General features: G+C 41.9%; 1 protein-coding gene across 1 annotated transcript in view; it reads left to right on the top strand.

Annotated features, from left to right (window-relative positions):
- The window catches only part of BUB1 (BUB1 mitotic checkpoint serine/threonine kinase), a 41785-nt gene that overhangs the window by 8582 nt on the left and 13562 nt on the right, over positions 1 to 19641 (top strand). The window contains exons 7-17 of the mRNA XM_079941197.1: positions 625 to 681; positions 774 to 954; positions 2396 to 2547; positions 5292 to 5548; positions 7295 to 7353; positions 8665 to 8793; positions 8893 to 9003; positions 9744 to 9843; positions 10803 to 10884; positions 11863 to 12037; positions 16511 to 16598. Coding sequence (XP_079797323.1) covers positions 625 to 681; positions 774 to 954; positions 2396 to 2547; positions 5292 to 5548; positions 7295 to 7353; positions 8665 to 8793; positions 8893 to 9003; positions 9744 to 9843; positions 10803 to 10884; positions 11863 to 12037; positions 16511 to 16598 — 1391 coding nt within the window. The remainder of the gene's footprint in view (positions 1 to 624; positions 682 to 773; positions 955 to 2395; positions 2548 to 5291; positions 5549 to 7294; positions 7354 to 8664; positions 8794 to 8892; positions 9004 to 9743; positions 9844 to 10802; positions 10885 to 11862; positions 12038 to 16510; positions 16599 to 19641) is intronic.

Raw genomic sequence — 19641 nt, 5'->3', positions numbered from 1 at the left:
ATGTAGCACATTCCTGATGTAGAATATGAATTTCCAACTTCGACAGATACTCAGATGATCCCAATTTACATCCTACTCATGTTTGCCAGTCTCATTGCTTCCTGTTGTCCCGACTGTAAGTTTCTAGGCAGCAGAGTTGGGTCTTGTTTACAGTCACTTCCCAGGACCTAGCCCAGGACATGACACGTATGAGATGTTCAGTAAATACTTGTCTAGTGAATGAATGCTAGCATTAGAGACTCCTCAACATAGAACAGTGCCAGAAGAAAATTTTAATGATTTTTTTTTTTAATGTAGCTATTTGGAATGTTAAACTCATTACGCATAGGTGCTGTGGCTCAGCTCCTGGACTATGTATCAAAGGGAAGTAAGTGCCCTTCTTGACTACCAAGCAGATATTTTAAAATCGCTTTCTTATCGGAGTCTAGTTGCAAAAGTTATCATAAAAGTAATAATGCAAACCTAGGCTTCAGATATTAATTGTAACTTGAAAGAACATATACAAATCTACTCGATAATTCAGAGACCCCCCCTCAAGTGTTTTCATATTGTTTTGTGAAGTAATTTGGATGATAGATTCTTTCCAGATAAGTGAGTGCTTGTGTTTCTTTTCTGTCTTTCTAGGGTTCAGAGCTTTCTGGAGTAACATCTTCAGCTTGTGATAAAGAGTCGAATATGCAAGTACAATCAGTGCATTCATCTATTACTTAGTTTCCTTCAAGAGCTGCTTCAGTACACTGTTGTAAATAATGTATTTTCCCCATTTTAGGGAACAAAGGGTGATCATGATTTCTAAATCAGGATATTCTGCACACCCACCTGTGGCAGCCAAAGCTGATGTGCAGCAGGTTGTCATGTATTGCAAGGAGAAGCTTATTCGTGGAGAGTCAGAGTTTTCCTTTGAAGAGCTGAGAGCCCAGAAATACAATCAACGGAGAAAGCATGAACAATGGGGTACTTGCAGTCTTACAGTCTGAGCTATCTTAGGTCACTTAATATAATTCTCATCTCTGAGTAATTACAATTTAGCAGATAATTGACTATACTGAAAGAATCTGCCAGAAAAATGTCTCTAGCTCATTCTGTCAGGAGCCTAAAAATCTTTAATACTAGTGTAGCAACCACATTTGTCCAAAGGCTAAATTGGTGTCTTTTGACAGCAAAACTCGGGGTTGAAACAGCAATAAAGGAGATAGATATCCACACCAGTGTTGCCTTAGCTTTTAGTGAAGTAGATTTTTTTTTTTTTTTTTGCGGTATGCGGGCCTCTCACCGTTGTGGCCTATCCCGTTGCGGAGCACAGGCTCCGGACGCGCAGGCTCAGCGGCCATGGCTCATGGGCCCAGCCGCTCCGCGGCATGTGGGATCTTCCCGGACCGGGGCACGAACCCGTGTCCCCTGCATCGGCAGGCGGACTCTCAACCACTGCGCCACCAGGGAAGCCCCGAAGTAGATATTTTTAACCTTTCAAATAATATCTGTATGGATTTGAACTTCTTTGTCTAGCTATTCTAAACCTCTGGGTCTGTTATTTGGACTGTGAAAGGATTAGGTTAGGAACTGGAGTTGAGATTTTTCAAGATCTGCAACTACTGTAAATAAGACATTCAGGAGTCCTCTGATGAAAGTGCCATGTTATTCATGGCTGTGCTGTACAGTGGGTCAAGCTTTGTTCCCCAGGGAAAACAGTGTTAACACAGTGTTGGCACTTGGCTTTGCTGTAACAATGTGGACCTCAGGAAAATGAACCTCTGTCCTACTCAGGGCTTTTACACCATCTGAGTATTTGTGCTGTGCCCACTCTGTAGGCCACTTTTTGTTCATTCATTATTTCTCTTTTGGTTGACAACTGAGAGGACAGTCAGTTGACGCTCGTGGAGGACTCTTTTGTGCCTTGCACAGATGCTAAAGTCTGAGCTGGACGGTTAGATTTGTACGTGATGTGGTTATGTTAACCAGTTACTGGAAATGGGACCAAGAGCAGTGTACTTGAGACACTAACCATTCGGTGCACTTTACTCTTACTCCTTCTTAGAAAGCACCTAGAGGTTTAAATCTTTTAAAAACTGTTCCATTTTCAAATGATTTGCACAGTCATGATTGTTCTACAAGCGATGCTTAGTATCATACCGTGCTATTACCAAATATTTTTGTTGCTCATCATGTAAATTTTTATAACTTACACGCCCTGAACTTAAAAATAACTGTGCTACGGGAAGGTAAAAATTATAACTGAAAAGTAATACATATTTCAGTTCTCATAATCTAATACACATGGAAAAGACTAGTAAAAACTTTGCCGTCTTAAAAATAACCTTTTACTGATTTTGCATGGATTCCTCTGATGACCTGAATTTAAATTTCACATGCAAACCATATTTTCTCTTTCCTAAAGTTAATGAAGACAGGCATTATATGAAAAGGAAAGAAGCAAACGCTTTTGAAGAACAACTATTAAAACAGAAAATGGATGAGCTTCATAAGAAGTTGCACCAAGTGGTGGAGACATCGCATGAGAACCTGCCCTCTTCCCAGGGGAAGTCTGAGGTGTGTGTGCTCCTTGCCGATGCTTCCCATGCCCAGTACAGGGATTTCTGTTTCTATTTGTCCTCTGTGTGCTCTATTTTTAGAGTTAATTCTGATGTTAATTTAGTTACTGGCTTTCTGAATTATTTTCCCCCCAACAATGGGGGAAAAGGCAATCCAACACACTTGCAGTGACGAAGAGGTCACACTTAAAGAGCCAAGAATCAGAATAACGCTGGGCTTCTCAGCACCAACCCGGAAAGATCTTCAAAATGTAGATTGAGAAAGGAAGTTACAGGACAGAACGTGTAGTGTGTGTGTGTGTGTGTGTGCGTGCGTGCGTGTGTGTGTGCGTGCGTGCGTGTGTGTGTCTGTGTGTGTGTGTAGGCACATACTTATATACTTAATTATTAGCATATATAATCCTTTTTCTGATTTTGGGGGGGGGGTGTAAAATGACTATTATTTAATGAAAATTCAAATATAATGATTTCTTTAGTTTGTGTTGAGAAGCCAGCACGCACCTGCAAGAACGGGTCTCAGGACCTGATTTTTCTACAGACTTACTGTGGCCACATTCCTGTTTTCAGCTCCACCTTCACGTCCATCCTGAAATGTGTTCAAATTTCTGAACTTCTCTGGAGATCAGCCTCCTCCAGCTGCTGTTTTAGGTGTTAGGATTCCTTTACTGTCATTTTGGTGAGGTTTCGGGAGGACGTGGATGATAAAGCACGTGTTTAAGCCACTGTCTTTAACCAGAAGCCTGTTTATGCACTTATTTCTGTATATGAGTGGTATAAGGATATATTTGCCAAATGGATCTCCATTTGTCCCTAAGTCATTTATTTACCAGCTCAGCCTTTCCCTATTGATTTAAAATATCTTATCACATACTAAATTTTTAAGGTATAAGATCCATTTCTAAAATAGCTGTCTCTTTGTTTTAGTCAATAGGTTTCTTCTTGATCATTCCATATTGTGTGTTTACTATAGCATTGTTGTATGTTTTGATATCTGGTGGAGAAAGTCTGATTATTATTTTTTAATGTATTTCTTCAGAAATGAATATTATGTTTATTTTTAATCTTTACTAATTTGGTAGGTGAGAAAATGTTATAGGTCATTTTTAATTATCTTTTTTGATGACTAGTGAGAGTAAACTTTTAATATTTTGTCCATTTGTCTGTGAAATAACTATTCTTGCCCTAGATATTTGGTGCTTTTCTTTTTTTTTTTTTTTTTTTTTGCGGTACGCGGGCCTCTCACTGTTGTGGCCTCTCCCGTTGCGGAGCACAGGCTCCGGACGCGCAGGCTCAGCGGCCATGGCTCACGGGCCCAGCCGCTCCGCAGCATGTGGGATCTTCCCGGACTAGGGCATGAACCCGTATCCCCTGCATCGGCAGGTGGACTCTCAACCACTGCGCCACCAGGGAAGCCCTTGGTGCTTTTCTTAACAATTTGTGAGAATACTTTTCTATGGTGAGAAATTAACTCTTTTTTTTTAAGATTTATTTATTATTTATTTTATTTATTTTGGGCTGCGTTGGGTCTTAGTCGCGGCACGCGGGATCTTTCCTTGTGGCGCATGGGCTTCTCCCTAGTTGTGGAGTGCTGGTTTTTCTCCTCTCTAGTTGCGGCTCGCAAGCTCCAGGGCGCCTGGGCTCTAGTTTGTGGCACGCGGGCTCTAGTTGAGGTGTGCAAGCTCAGTAGCTGTGGCGCGGGCTTAGTTGCCCCGCAGCATGTGGGATCTTAGTTCCCTGACCAGGGATCGAACCCACATCCCCTGCTTGCAAGGTAGATTCTTTACTACTGGACCCCCAGGGAAATCCTGCTCTTTGTCTTTTAACTTGGTAACATAGGAGTGTACATGTACAGTCTAAGTACATGTGAGTAGAAAAGCAAAGACTTCATGTTAAAGGCCCGTGTCCTTCCCACTGTGCGCCATGCTTTTGTGGCAGTCAGTGCAGTTTATATTCGTGTTTCCTACTCATTAAAGGGAAGATGGTTACTAAGGGTATTTTAATAGCAGGAACACCATTATGAGCATTTGGTAACATTGACTGTTAGTCTTTTCCCAAAATTAAGTAAGGAGAAATGTGCCAGTTCTTAAATACTAATGAATGCTCAGGGCTGGTATTTTATTTTATTTTATTTTTAAAATTTTTTTTCGATTTTTTAAAATTTTATTTATTTATTTTTGGCTGCACTGGGTCTTTGGTGCTGCGCCCGTGCTTTCTCTAGTTGCGGCAAGCGGGGGCTACTCTTCGCTGCAGTGCGAGGGCTTCGTGGTCTTCTCATTGCAGTGGCTTCTCTTGTTGCAGAGCATAGGCTCTAGTTGTGCAGGCTTCAGTAGTTGTGGCACGCGAGCTCTAGGTGCGCAGGCTTCAGTAGTTGTGGCACGCGGGCTTAGTTGCTCCGCGGCATGTGGGATCCTCCCGGACCACGGCTCAAACCCGCATCCCCTGCACTGGCAGGTGGATTCTTAACCACTGTGCCACCAAGGAAGCCCCGGGGCTGGTATTTTAGTGGGTAGAAGTATGAGCTGCCAGTTGAGTGTGTGGTTAAGAAGCTACGGAAGCATCCACCACATAGAGTGACCTTTGTTGCTGACTGTTCATTTCAGAATACCTGGAGGGGTAAGGAGCTGGCTCAGGAGGAAAGGAATCTACTGAAGAAGACAGATGCCATTCTTTGAAAAACTGTAATACCTAATTAGCAGTCTGGACCTCATGGCTTTGTTTTTGTTTGTTTGCTTACCATGAAAGGTCAGCCCAGCACGTATGGGGCCACACACAGGCTCCCCGCAGGAACTGAGAGCTCCGAGTCTTCCAGCTGTCCATCAGCAGACCTCAAAGAATGCAGGAGAGACACCCGAAGATGCATCTGTTGTTCCACTTACGGCAAATGCTGTCACCGCTGCTTTAGTGTCCCCAGCCGTCACCCAGAGTGTAGCTCCCCAGGTTCCTTTGGCAGCCCAGCCAGTGACAGATGCCATGTTGACGGTGGCCAGCAAAGATGCCAGGTAAGCCAAAGGTAGCCCTAGAGATGATAGTGGTGTGAATGGTGTCTGACGGCTTCTTTACGTGACCTACAGTGTCAAGAGCAATGTGTACATGATGGATGAGTCTTGTTTTTCAAAATAATTTTTAGATGGGCATGCAGTGGAAGAAGCAAGTTACCAAAACATTAGCCCCGGTTCTTCAGCCTCACCTATTGTTTCTTTTAGAGTATTTGTTTTACTTCATACTTCCCTCTTGAATTGTAAGTTTTCGATACACTGAAACTTAACAATCTTTTTGTAACTGAAGAATATACAGCTGTTAAACTGAAATTGCCTTTGCTTACTGGCTTTGACTGAACATAGGTAGGGGTTCATTACAATCCAGATAGTTCCTTGACGTATATTCTTCTCATATTCCTTCTGTCTTTCCACCGGGAGCAGTTTGGGATTAATATCTGCTACACAATATGCCAAAATATGTCTATACACTGCTGTGGAGGTTTTTTCTCCAATTTTGAGGGATTTTCCTAGATTACAGAAATTACAATTACTGTCGCATCGCTTGTTTATATTTTCCTCTTCAGTCACTTTGGTGCTCTCTCTTTTTTAAACATAAAAATTTTATTGATCTATTGGAAAAGATAAAAGCTACAATGTAACTCACACCCTCCCCTTGGGCTAAACCCCTTGGCACAGATTATGGTTCTTAAGTGCTGGTTCTCCTCAATGTCCAAGGTTAACTTTTACCAATGATTTCTCCTGGAAATAAGATTTAAAGTGATCATGCTTTTTCAGCCACATTAGGACAATAATTCAGACCTGTGTCCTGTATCAAACCATGTATGTAAAAAGAGGACTGTTGTGTGGGGCTGTGACTTCATTAGTTCTTAGTAGTTAATTTACACAACAATAAGATGGTCACAACAGCAGCAATGACAGGCCCCCGGAGACACAGTTCAGCGTGTCCAGCTGAACCTTATAAAATTATGAAACTCTTTGACCTAATGAACATTCAGATCATTCAGAAGCCTTTCAGACTGACCCTGACCTTAGCCTAGGCAAGGGACTGAAAGTACCCCCCTCACGCTCTCAGTGGCCTAGATGGCTGACCACGACAGAGAAAGGGCACCTTTCTCTGGTATCTCTATAAAACTCACGTTTTTATGACAGTTTAATGGGGATTTGTAAGATTAAAAGTGCTTTGCACTTTTTACTTTATACCCTCACAGGGTCCATTAAGGGAAGCAATGTTAAATAGACAGATGAGGTCCACTATCACGACTGCACTTAAAATAAACTGTGATGTAAGTGTCTCACGTACCATTTTTTCCCCTCTTGATAACTGCTGAAGTCTAGAGGACAATGCAATGTGGCTACCTGCCCATCACGAGAGAGGTGGCCCCTGTGGCGAAGGCGCCAGCGCTTCCCCACGTCACAGCGCAGGAGAGTGGTGCCGGACGGCAGGCCCGGAGCTGGGGGTTAGCCCTTCAGCCTGTGTAATAAATGGGATCGTTCGAACCTCGTGTATGAATGATTATTGGGTGTTAAAGTACAGAATCACTATGTCAAGCAAACGTGAATACCTGGCCTTTATCTGTAAGAATTATTGTCCTCGAAAGGAAATGAAAGAAAACATAAAACATCTTATTCACTTACACTGTAGACCTAGGCAGTCCCATCTGTGTTTTAATAACAGGCTCGTAATTGCTGACATTTTTTACTGTTCTTTCTTGAGAGTTATTGTGTCTCAAGAGTTTTCTCTTCCAGGTGTATGAATAAAAGTACTCATGAATTCAAGCCACAGAGTGGAGCAGAGATAAAAGAAGGTAATGTTTAACTATTGATATAATACATTGCTGTCTAAGCTGTTTGCCCAGACTCGTCCAGGTCGCTCAAGGGTCTGTTTGGTGGCTGCAGTTCATGAAGGCTTCAGGCCTTAATGAACCTGGGTGTCAGCTTTCCCGTTCTTAGAAGGCAGGGGTTAGTTAAACCCCAGACCATTTCAAATAAAGGTAGAAATTCACTTGACAGTCACATCTTAGTTGGAATCCTTTGGAAACTTGATTTGTGAAAACTTTACTATTAAATTTCTCAGCAGATTTTAATCTAAAACCAGAGTCATCTTTAACATGTTGTGAAGACGGAAAGGTGATTAAAAGTTTAATTAGGAGTGTTATACTTCCGTTTGGTACTACTTTGTTAGAGGTATTTGCATAAAAGTAAGTTTTATAAATAAAATAAGACACCTGGATTGGGTCTTCATTCCCCCCACTCCTTCACGTACTGTGCCATCCTTTCCTATGACAGTTTAGTGGGAGCAGAGCTACTTGAAAAAAGCAGTGACACCTACATTTAACCAGGACCTGACTGAGCACTAGTAGAAGCCAGGCACTGTTCTAGGTAGTGAGAGATGCAGTCGCGAACAGAAAGGACAGAAATCCCCACCCGCGAAGAGGGGGAAAGGAAGTGTGGCTGGGGGGGGGGGGGATGGGCAGGGGTTGAAATCTCAGGGGCAACTGGGAAAGACCCTCACAAAGAAGGTGATATCTGGGTAGAGGGGGGGAAGCGTCCCACGCAGCCCTTGGAAACCTGGTTCAGGTGGAGGGAGCAGCAAGGGCAGAGCCCTCAGGTAGGAATATCCCTGAACTGTTTGGAGCACAGCAGAGCGGCCAGTGGCCACAGGGAGCAGGGGAGGAGGAGGAAGTTGAGGTGGGAGCTGAGAGGCTCAGGCTGTGCAGGGCCATGTACACCATGGTTTGGGCCCGGCTGAGGGAGATGGAAAGCCAATCCTAAGATATACAATGTCACTATTAACTACTTCTGGGGTATAGTGGAGCAAAGAGGGCTATTTATGACCAGTCTGCTAATTTGATATGATCTTAGATCAAGCCACTTAATCTCTTTGAGCTTTTATTTCCTTTTCTGTAAACGGATACTTCTTGCCTTACCTACCTCGTGGGACTATTATAAAGAGAAAAATGAAAGATATGGAAGCATTATAGTAATGGAAGTCCTTAGTGAGGATTATCAAGAATAATAAAAATGTATAATAAGTATAATAAGTTTCTTAAATTGTGCCTTCTAAACTATTCTGATTTCTCTACTGATGCTGCATTTTGTCCCCATTTCTTTAATAGGGTGTGAAACACAGAAGGTTGTTAACACAAGTTCTTTTCACACAACTCCTAACACATCACTGGGACTGGTTCAGGCAACGCCATCCAAAGTGCAGCCGTCACCCACCGTGCACACAAAAGAAGCATTAGGTATGTAAGGCCTTTTGTTTGAATGTGTAGCATCTGACGACAAATTAATGAAAGCTCTTTTGCAGCCATGTTTACCATTATTCTTTCTATTCTTTTAAGGTTTCATCATGAATATGTTTCAGGCTCCTACACTTCCTGATGTTTCTGATGACAAAGATGAATGGCCATCTCTAGGTCAAAATGAAGATGCATTTGAAGCCCAGTTTCAAAGTAATAACAGATTGTTTAATAGCTACTAAGTGGATAGCGTAGTGGGTGGTTGCCCACAGAAATAGCAAGGATCATACAAGAAGTGGTCCTGGCCTTGGTTAGCTTGTCACATAAGGGCATGGAGTTTGTGAAATAAAAAAATACAACGTTATTTGGCAAGGTACTCAGTGTGTGCCCTAGACTTGGTTTGTTTCTTAAAAAAATAATAAATTGTGCTAAAGAAGGACGAAATCTGCATGGGTAGGAATGGCCAGGAAGGGCTGAGTAGTTGAGGGATACTTGAGCTTTGCCCAGCAGAGGAATGTTCGGGCTGGAGTGTTGGGAGCCAGGACTAGCCCACCTTTGTCTAGAGTCAGAGGATTTGTGCTGGAAGCCAGAGAGAGATCACGATGAAGATATATAGAGAGCTAAGAGCTTAGTTCCTCATTGTAGGAAAGCAAAGACATGGCGAGCTTTATTCAGTGTCAGTGAGCACAGCAGCGCGTTAGGAGAACGGCGAACGCTGCTTTATGCGTGGCAGGAACTCGAGATCGGCGGCTCGCGCGCTAACCCTTGTGACCATGGTTAGTCCCTTCATGTCGCTGCAGAGTGACTTACCTCGTTGCCTAGTATTTCAAAAACTGACATCAGTTGTTTTCTGTAGCTCTTATTCCATTTTCTTATTTGTAGTTGAAGTTGCACCTAAAGGATAGTGTTTTGGGCCTATTTTAATAATTAACTGCAATTTTTTACCCTTGCAGAAAATGCAACATCTTCTGGGGCTTGGGGAGTCAATAAGATTATCTCTTCTCTGTCCTCTGCTTTTCCTGTGTTCGAAGATGGAAACAAAGAAAATTATGGGTAAAGAAATATCTGGTTAAGATAACACTGGGGGAGATGCATGTTGCCATAGTGACAGGGACAGTGCGGAGATCCCTCCAGGAGTCCAGGTGGTGAGCTGGTGAGAGAACAGGACCTGCCGATCAAATGGCCTGGGCCCCAGCCCCAGCTCTGCCACAGATGAGCCTTTTGACCACATGGCCGGGAGATTGCTGCTGAAGTTCTTTTCCAGATCTGCAGAGTTCCGGGGGGTTACAAGAAAGTAGTCCTTCCATAACAAAAGTATTTGTTACAAAAGGAAACCGTATGGTTATAAATCATCAGAGAACCAAGGGATCCTATAGATTTGAAATTGTATTCGCTGTAAATGAATTCACCAGTACAGGTATCCATACGTGCTCCGTATATATTTGCAGGATTGATAAAGTAGAAAAGGAAGTGGCTTATATTGGGTCACACTGCAGAGAACATTTGTTTTAAGGCTGAGCCCCATCAGGGTAGAGTAGGGTAGCACGAGGAAGTTTCACCATTAATAATTTAAACCGTGCAAGAGAGGTGTGAACTAAAGGTATCATGGTGTAGAAGAGGTTCATGTTCTGTAGCTAGACCAAGCACTGGGAATAAGAAATAAAACATGGCATCCATGCCATTCTGTTGGCCACGGCCCTAACTATTTTTTTATCCTTAAAACTTAAAACTCAAAAAAAATAAAAATAAAATAATAATAAAAAAAACCTTAAAACTCAGTGCAATAGAAAGTTCTGTATTTTCCACCCTCGCTTAAGTAACTGTAGATCTACTTTTATATACATCGTCAAGTTAATTCAACCTGCACTCAGTTTTGCTGTAAAAGTAAGAAATATGTGTATAAATATTAACTAAATAGGAAAAGGGGAGAATGTTTTTAACACTAACTTAAGTGGTAGAATTTATTTCCTTAGCATATTTTGCTGTTTGTAATTTTGCAAATCTTTCCTTAGATTACCACAGCCTAAAAATAAGCCCACGGGAGCCAGGACCTTTGGAGAACGCTCAATGTGGAGGTTCACTTCAAAACCAAATGTAAGTAAATCTCTGCTTCATCCATGAAATGGGTCCCGCAACCCTTTTCTTTTCATTTTACCAAATGCTTGTGCCAGTCAAATGAGGTGGTGTATTTAAAAAACTGTGCTGAAAAAATAAAATATTATGTGAAAATTAAGTTTTATAGAACATTATTCTATAATTATTTGCAAATCTATTATGCACCACACATTAAGAGAGATATAGAAACTGGAAAATGAGTTTGATAATGATCCTTGCCCTCTGAGAGCCTTCCCTTTAGACAGGCGGAACCACTGGGGGCATATATATTTTTCCTAGACCTAAGAAGTTTAATGCAGGCTATATGGGAACTCTGTATTATCTTTGTAATTCCTCTGTAAATCTAGACTTTCCAAATTAAAAAAAAAAAAAATAGGGACTTGCCTGGTGGTCCATGGTAAAGAATCCGCCTTACAAGGCAGGGGACACGGGTTCGATCCCTGGTCAGGGAACTAAGATCCCACATGCCGCAGGGCAACTGAGCTCGTGGGCCTCAAATAGACAGCCTGCGTGCCGCAAACTACAGAGCGCACATACCCTGGAACCTGCGCGCCACAACTAGAGAAGAGAAAACCCTCATGCCACAACTAGAGAGAAGCCTGTGTGCCGCAGTGAAGATCCCGTGTGCCGCAGCTAAGACCTGATGCAACCAAAAATAAATAATAAAATGAATGATAAATCTTTAAAAAAAAAAAAAAAGTAAAAATTGGTAAACAAAACGTGACTCTTGCATGTGATATAACTCCGCTGGAGTGTGTTAAAGATGAAGTGTCCCAGTTCTGGGGCAAAGAACAGACCCACGATGTCCTTGGCTCTGTGTTAGCCAGGGGTTACATCCATTTCTTCGAAAAAATTAAAATTCCTCATTTTTTTGAATCTTAAAAAGTATTAATGTATTAAATTTCATCTACGAAACAAGGAGATTGCTACTTTTTTTCCGTTCATCTTTCGTTGTAGGAAGTACCTCACACTGACGAGTTTTTGGATGATTCAACCGTGTGGGGTGTCCGCTGCAACAAAACCCTGGCTCCCAGTCCCAAGAGCCCAGGAGACTTTACATCTGCTGCACAGCTGGCATCTACGCCCTTCCACAGGCTTCCAGTGGATTCAGTGCACCCTCTAGAAGATAAAGGTGTGCCTTACACTATCTTAGTGTCTTCTGCCAACTTCAATTCTTTTACTATTATAGTTTTCTTCTGGAAGATTTGAAAATCATAAAGAGGAAACTTAAAATCCATTCACTGTATTATTACATATATGGTTTTTGGTTTTGGCATAATGTCTTTCTAAAGTCTATGTGCATTTTAAAAGTTTGATAACTTAGATTTTAGGTAGAACGGGAGAAAAATCTATAGAAGCATTTATAGGCAAAGATACAAAGTCCAACCCATTTGTATGGGATTATAGCTTTATTTCATGTTTTACAACAAACTAAATAGCCACTACAGACAGACTTGAATGTTAAAAATATGAACATTTTATTTTCTAATTTGGTAAGAGTAACAAACAGCAAATTTTAATCCTTGATATGTATCTACAAATTTTATTACTTTAGAGATGTAGCCAAGTACTATCCTCGGAAAATCATATTTAAAAATTTTTTTAGTGATCTGATAAAACTCGCAGATGGTCCTTATTTTCCCCAGACATAACATTCTCATATCAAAGATCTTTATACATATGAACTGAAGCTTAATGAATGACACAGTTATTGAATACAGATAATTATTACCTATTAAATACAATCCTGCAAAATAAATACAGGCATACCTTGTTTATTGCACTTTATTGCACTTCGCAGATACTGGATTTTTTTTAACAAATTGACGGTGTGTGGCAGCGCTGTGTCAAGCAGCCCAGTGGCACCAGTTTTCCAGCAGCATTTACTCACTTTGTGTCTGAGTCACATTTTGGTAATTCTCGCAATATTTCAAACTTTTCCTTATTGTTATATTTGTTATGGTGATCTGTTGTCAGTGGTCTTTGATGTTACTATTGTGACTGTTTTGGGGTGCCACGAACCTCACCCACGGCAGATGGTGAACTTAGTCAATGGCTGTTGTGTGTGTTCCCTGACTGCTCCACCCGCTGGTCATTCCCTGTCTTCCTCACTCTCCTCGGGCCTCTCCCCTGAGACACAACAATAGTGAAATTTAGGCCAGTTAATAACCCTACAGTGGCCTCTAAGTGTTCAAGTGAAGGGAAGAGTTGCACGTCTCTCACTTCCAACCCAAAGCTAGAAATGATTAAGCTTAGTGAGGAAGGCGTGTCGAAAGTCCAGTTAGGCCAAAAGGTAGGCCTCTTTCACCATGTGGATGCAAAGGAAAAGTTCTTGAAGGAAATTAAACGTGCCACTCCAGTGAACATATAAATGATAAGAGAGCAAAACAGCCGTATTGCTGATACGGAGAAAGTTTGAGTGACCTGGATAGAAGATCAAAGCAGCCACAACATCCCCTGAAGCCAGAGCCAGGAAGCTGCAGAAGAAAAGTGTGAAGGTAGCAGAGGTTGGTTCGTGAGGTTTAAGGAAATAAGGCATCTCCTTATCAAAAGTGCAAGGTGAAGCAGCAAGTGCTGATGCAGAAACTGCAGCAAGTTATCCAGAAGATCTAGCTAAGATCATTAATGAAGGTGGTTATACTAAACAGCAGGTTTTCAATGTAGATGAAACAGCCTTATATTGGAAGAAGATGCCATCTAGGACTTCCATAGCCAGAGAAGAGAAGTCAAGGTCTAGCTTTAAAGCTCCAAAGGACAGGCTGACTCTCCTGTTGGGGCTAATGCAGCTGATGATTTTAAGTTGAAGCCAATGCTGTTTACCGTTCCAGAAGTCCTAGGGCCTATAAGAGCTATGCTTCATCTATTCTGGCTATTCTCTATAAATGGAGCAGCAAAACCAGATGGCAGCAAATCTGTTTACAACATGCTTTACTGAATATGTTAAGTCCACTGTTAAGGCATACTGCTCAGAAGATTCCTTCCAAAATAGTACTGCTCATTGACAATGGACCTGGTCATCCAAGAGCTCCGATGGTGATGTACAATGAGATTATTTTCATGCCTGCTAACACAACATCCATTCTGCAGCCCATGGATCAAGGAGTAATTTAGACTTTCAAGTCTTATTATTTAAGAAATACATTTCAGGGACTTTCCTGGTGGTCCAGTGGTAAAGAATCCGCCTTCCAATGCAGGGGACGCAGGTTCGATCCCTGGTCAGGGAACTAAGATCCCACGTGCTGTGGGGCAACCAAGCCCGCGCGCCTCAACTAGAGAGATGCCCATATGCCACGGCAAAGATCCTGCCTGCCACAACGAAGACCTGATGCAGCCTAAATAAAAAAAAAAAAGGAAATACATTTCATAAGGCTATAGCTGCCATAGACAGTGATTCCTCTGATGAATCTGGGCAGTCAATTGAAAACCTTCTGGAAAGGATTCACCATTCTAGATGCCATTAAAAACATTTCTGATTCACAGGAAGAGGTCAAAATATCAACATTATCAGGAGTTTGGAAGAAGTTGATGCCAACCCTCATGGATGACTTTGAGGGGTTCAAGACTTCAGTGGAGGAGGTAACTGCAGATGTGGTGGAAATAGCAAGAGAACTAGAATTAGAAGTGGAGAGAAGGTGTGACTGAATTGCTGCAATTTCATGATAAAAAGTTAATGGACGAGGAGTTGCTTCTCATGGATGAGCAAAGAAAGTGGTTTCCTGAGATGGAATCTACTCCTGGTGCAGATGACAACAAAAGATATAAAATACTACATAAACTGAGTTGATAAAGCAGCGGCAGAGTTTGAGAGGATTGACTCCAATTTTGAAAGAAGTTCTACCGTGGGTAAAATGCTGTCAAACAGCATTGCGTGCTACAGAGAAATCGTTCATGAAAGGAAGAGTCAATCGATGTGGCAGACTTCACTGTTGTCTTATTTTAAGAAACTGCCACGATGACCCCAGCCTTCAGCAGCCACCAGCCTGATCAGTCAGCAGCCACCAACATCGAGGCAAGACCCTCCACCAGTCGTAAAAGATTGACTCCCTAAAGGCTCAGGTGATGGTTCGCATTTGTAGCAATTAACTTTTTTAATTGAGGTATGCACACTGTTTTTTTAGACATGATGCTATTGCACACTTAAGACTTCAGTACAGTGTAAACATAATTTCTGGGCTTCCCTGGTGGTGCAGTGGTTGAGAGTCAGCCTGCCGATGCAGGGGACACGGGTTCGTGCCCCGGTCCGGGAAGATCCCACATGCTGCAGAGCGGCTGGGCCCATGAGCCATGGCCGCTGAGCCTGTGCGTCCGGAGCCTGTGCTCCGCAACAGGAGAGTCCACAACAGTGAGAGGCCCACGTACCGCAAAAAACAAAACAAAACAAAAAAACATCTATATGCACTGGGAAACCAAAAAATTTGTGTGACTCGCTTTATCGTGATGTTCGCTTTATTGCAGTGGTCTGCATACAAACCCACGATATCTCTGAAATGTGCCTGTGCTATGAGACCTGGGACTGCTTCACCTTTTTCTGCTAATTTACTAGCCAAACACTATCACTGCTGGCGTGTTTTTTTTTTTTTTAATAGCAGTTGTTAACTGAAGGAATAGGGAAAGAACTGCAAAAGAATTTCATTCCCCTGGATGAAAGCTTATTGTAATGTGAAGTCTGAGCCTATAGGCCTAAAAGTTTTTAACTAAGGAGTAAACATTTTTTCTTACTGTACTAACCAAATATATTTCTTTCCTGAATTTTAAAGGAGGATTTAGTTGAAACTTGGACATTTGCCAAGTGCTATCACAGACCTGCTACTTTAATTCTAAAAATTTAAAGTTGTTTCAATTTGGAAAACCTAATCTGTTTAACAGTCAAGAGTCTTTCATAAAGTCAATATTGACCTTTCTTAGTGTATTTGCCACTTTGATTGTATAAATAGAAGCTAATGTTCTAGTACTAAAAATTGTTAGCACCTGTTCAGTGAAGCAGTATCTGATAAAATTTAATCTAGTGTAATAGTTGGCTCTATATTGTATTAGTATCACTTGGTAGAAGTAATGCTCTGTATTTCTGCCCTATCTAGTTTGTCTCTCCATAGATAGATTTCTTTTTTTAATTAAAGGGAGTGATAGTAAGTATTGCCAGGTTGCTTTCTGGTGTGAACCTCTGAGTCAGTTCAGTCAACTAAACGCTGACTAAATAAGGCAAGTTAGACTGAAAGACACCAAAATCTCCGCCCTCCACAAGCATTTCAGCCTTTTATGCTCCATGGCCTTGGCATCGGCTTCTCCTCAAACGGGGTGTGCGCACTGCCGCCCGTAACTTCCCGTGGTCTGGCCATCCTCCCGCGGTGGACCTCCTGCTCTCTGGGCTCTTTTCTCTTGAAGGACTGTATGGATTAGATGTATAAGGTTGAAACGCTCACATATAACGGTAGAATTTTTTTAAGTGATTTTTTTTCCCCATTTTTTAAACATAGTACATTTTACTACGGAATACTATTTTGAAATTATAATGAAAGTCAGTGTAAAAAGGAGTCCTGGACTTTATAACCATATAAAATCATATGTGTGTGTATAATGCCCATCTTTACTTTTCTGTATATTTCAGAAAATGTGGTAGCAGAACAGTACACCCATGTGACTTTGGATTCTTGTGAAAGAAACAAGATGGAACCCTTGAAAGAGAGAAAGTTCAGGTATTGTGTGGGTGCACGTGGTCCTGTCTCTCTCCCTTTTCATTCTAGCTTGCTTCTTAAGCTGTAATGGAATACCTCATTCCAGCCCTTCTTTAAGGGCTGCCAGAGTTTTTATCAACTCAGAGATTTAAGTCAGAAGGTACTGTCTGTACATATAAATAAAATGACACTTGGTACATCAGGGCAGTGAGAGAAGCAGCTGGGGTATCAGAGAATCCCTGGGGAAACTGTTCCTGTGACTGACTTCCACTGATTTGGGGAGCAGAACTGCAGATGCTCTTGCCAGCCAAAGACTGACATATAAAGACTATTGCAGAACTGAGCAAACACCTAATTGCTTCTGTATACCCATTATAATTGAGAAAATCAATAACTTTTTTTCTTTCTTCTTTTTGGCTGTATTGGGTCTTCGTTGCTGCGCACAGGCTTTCTCTAGTTGTGATGAGCACGGGCTACTCCTCGTTGCGGTGTGTGGCCTTCTTATTGCGGTGGCTTCTCTTGTTGCGGAGCACAGGCTATAGGCGTGTCAGTAGTTGGAGCACACGGGTTCCAGTAGTTGCAGCACATGGGCTCAGTAGTTGTGGTGCGTGGGCTCTAGGGCGAGGGGGCTTCAGTAGTTGTGGTGCTTGGGCTTAGTTGCTCCACGGCATGTGAGATCTTCCCAGACCAGGGATCAAACGCGTGTACCCTGAATTGGCAGGCAGATTCTTAACCACTGCACCAGCAGGGAAGTCCTAATAACTTTCTTTTAAGAGGAAGAAGATAGAATGTTTAAGCCTCTTAGGTTCTGATGCAAAATGCAGACTTCCCATACATACACTAATGCTTTGCAGAAGTAAAATTCTGCCATATTTGAATAGTCTGGTGAATGTCATAGACGCTAAAAGTAGCTACAATCTTTTGAGTATTTATTATATTCCTGCACAGCACTTAACGCTTTTCATGTACTGCACCCTTTAACTAACCCTTATAATAACTTTAATTGTAGGAACTTTTCTTTTCCAGCATTATAGATGAGGAAACCAGATCCAGAGGGCTAAATAAAGGACCCAAAGCCATACGGCTTCTACTTTGCAGCCCTGGGATTTGAACCCCTATCTCTGATTTCAGAATCCTCGCTCTCACCACTATGCTGTACTGCTTCTTATTATCAAAAACCTCTTCTTGAACTAAGACCCCAGTAAATAAATGATTGGATTAAAGGACATGAGCAGAACTTACAAAAGAAAAATTAATGAATAAACATGTAGAAAAGGGTTAACTCACTAGAAATAAAATTAATGCAAATTAAATAGATTTTGCCTTTTAATTTAAAATTTTACTCAGTGGGCATAGTCTATTACTGCCCACCAGGAATCTTCCTTTGTGCAGCTAAACTTTTGACTCATAAGACTACCATAAACCACACTTGGCATAAGATTAATTTAGATGTATATAGGACAAAAATCACTGTTGCCAGCAGGGTAATACTGTCCAAGAAACTATTGTCTTTGACTGCATGTGACAGTTAAGCTGCAAGGAAACAAGACTCATGTGGGGAGACACCCAGGGACAGAGGCTTCCTTAGCTTCGAAACCTTCTTCCCAGGGAGTCAGTGGCTCTTGCAACACTCCATAGATTTAGTTTCCAGAGTCCCTGCCAGGGACAGGCCCATTGCGAGAATCATTATACCTGAAGCCCGAATCTGGATTCCCAGCACATGTTCATAATTCTCCCAGTCTAGATACAGCTATTTTTTATCATAAGCATTGATGACAGTGATACCTTACCTTTTAAGTTTTCAGTGGAGAAGGGGAAGAGCTAGAAAGTTAACCAAAATTCACAGTTTTGTGGAGAAGGGAAAAGGATTTTATTCATCGTTTATGCACCCACAATAATTTGGGCACTCATGTTTCTAGTAGCAATGTACATGGGTTTGGAAACACATCTGTTTTGTTGTAATATAAAATACTGGAAATATGTTCAATTTCTAAGAACAAGGGAATTGTTACACTTCAGCACACATCCACTGGATTAAATGGTGTACAGCATTAAAATCCACAGTAGAACTGTGGAGAAACCCAGCAGACACCACCTTTCCCAAATAATCAGGCTAACGTCACCCGTGATGACACATGGTGATGTCATGGGAGGAGAAGGGTCACCTCTGTGATATTCTCCCCAAACCAATACTCATAGTCTAGCCAGGAGGAAAACAAGGGAAACCCAGGGCTTCCCTCGTGGCGCAGTGGTTGAGAGTCCGCCTGCCGATGCAGGGGGCGTGGGTTCGTGCCCCGGTCAGGGAGGATCCCGCATGCCGTGGAGCGGCTGGGCCTGTGGGCCATGGCTGCTGGGCCTGTGCGTCCGGAGCCTGTGCTCCACAACGGGAGAGGCCGCAGCAGTGAGAGGCCCATGTACCACAAAAAAAAAAAAGAAACCCAAATTGAGGGACAGTCTACAAAATAGCTGGCCAGTACTCCTCAAAACCGACAAGGTCTTAGGAAACTAGGAAAGACTAAGAAAGTGTCACAGAGAAGAGAGTAAGGAGGCTGACAACTAATGCAGCATGGTGTCCACGATTGGATCCTGGAGCAAACACGGGGCCTTGTGGAAAACCTGGCGAAATCCAAACGAGGTCTGGAGGTTAGTCAGTAGTAATATGACAAAGGTTGGTTTATTGGTTTTGACAAGAGAGCCACTTTAATGTGAGGTGGTAACACTAGAGGAAATTGGTGAGGAACATATGGGAATTCTCTTTTATCTCTGTGACATTTCTTTAAATCTAAATTCCAAAATTAGTTTATTATTTTAAAAATTCATGGTAGGAAAATGCCTGTGTCAAGAAGTAAAAAATGCAACATGATGTTGCATGAATTCATTTGTATAAAAATATATACTCATGCATCTGTTTGTAGATATGTGGATCTAAAGGTGCAGAGAGAATATGTGTGTGGAGACGTATGTACAGTCCAAACTTGTTATTTGCATTGGTTCTTTTCTATAAAATCACTGCAAACACTGAATTAGCAAATACTGACCCATTGCTTCTAGGGGAAATACACAG

The sequence above is a fragment of the Stenella coeruleoalba genome (genome assembly GCF_951394435.1).
Source record: "Stenella coeruleoalba genome assembly, chromosome: 13".
In the NCBI taxonomy this organism is placed as follows: Eukaryota; Metazoa; Chordata; class Mammalia; order Artiodactyla; family Delphinidae; genus Stenella; species Stenella coeruleoalba.
This window is presented reverse-complemented; position numbering and strand designations above follow the sequence as displayed.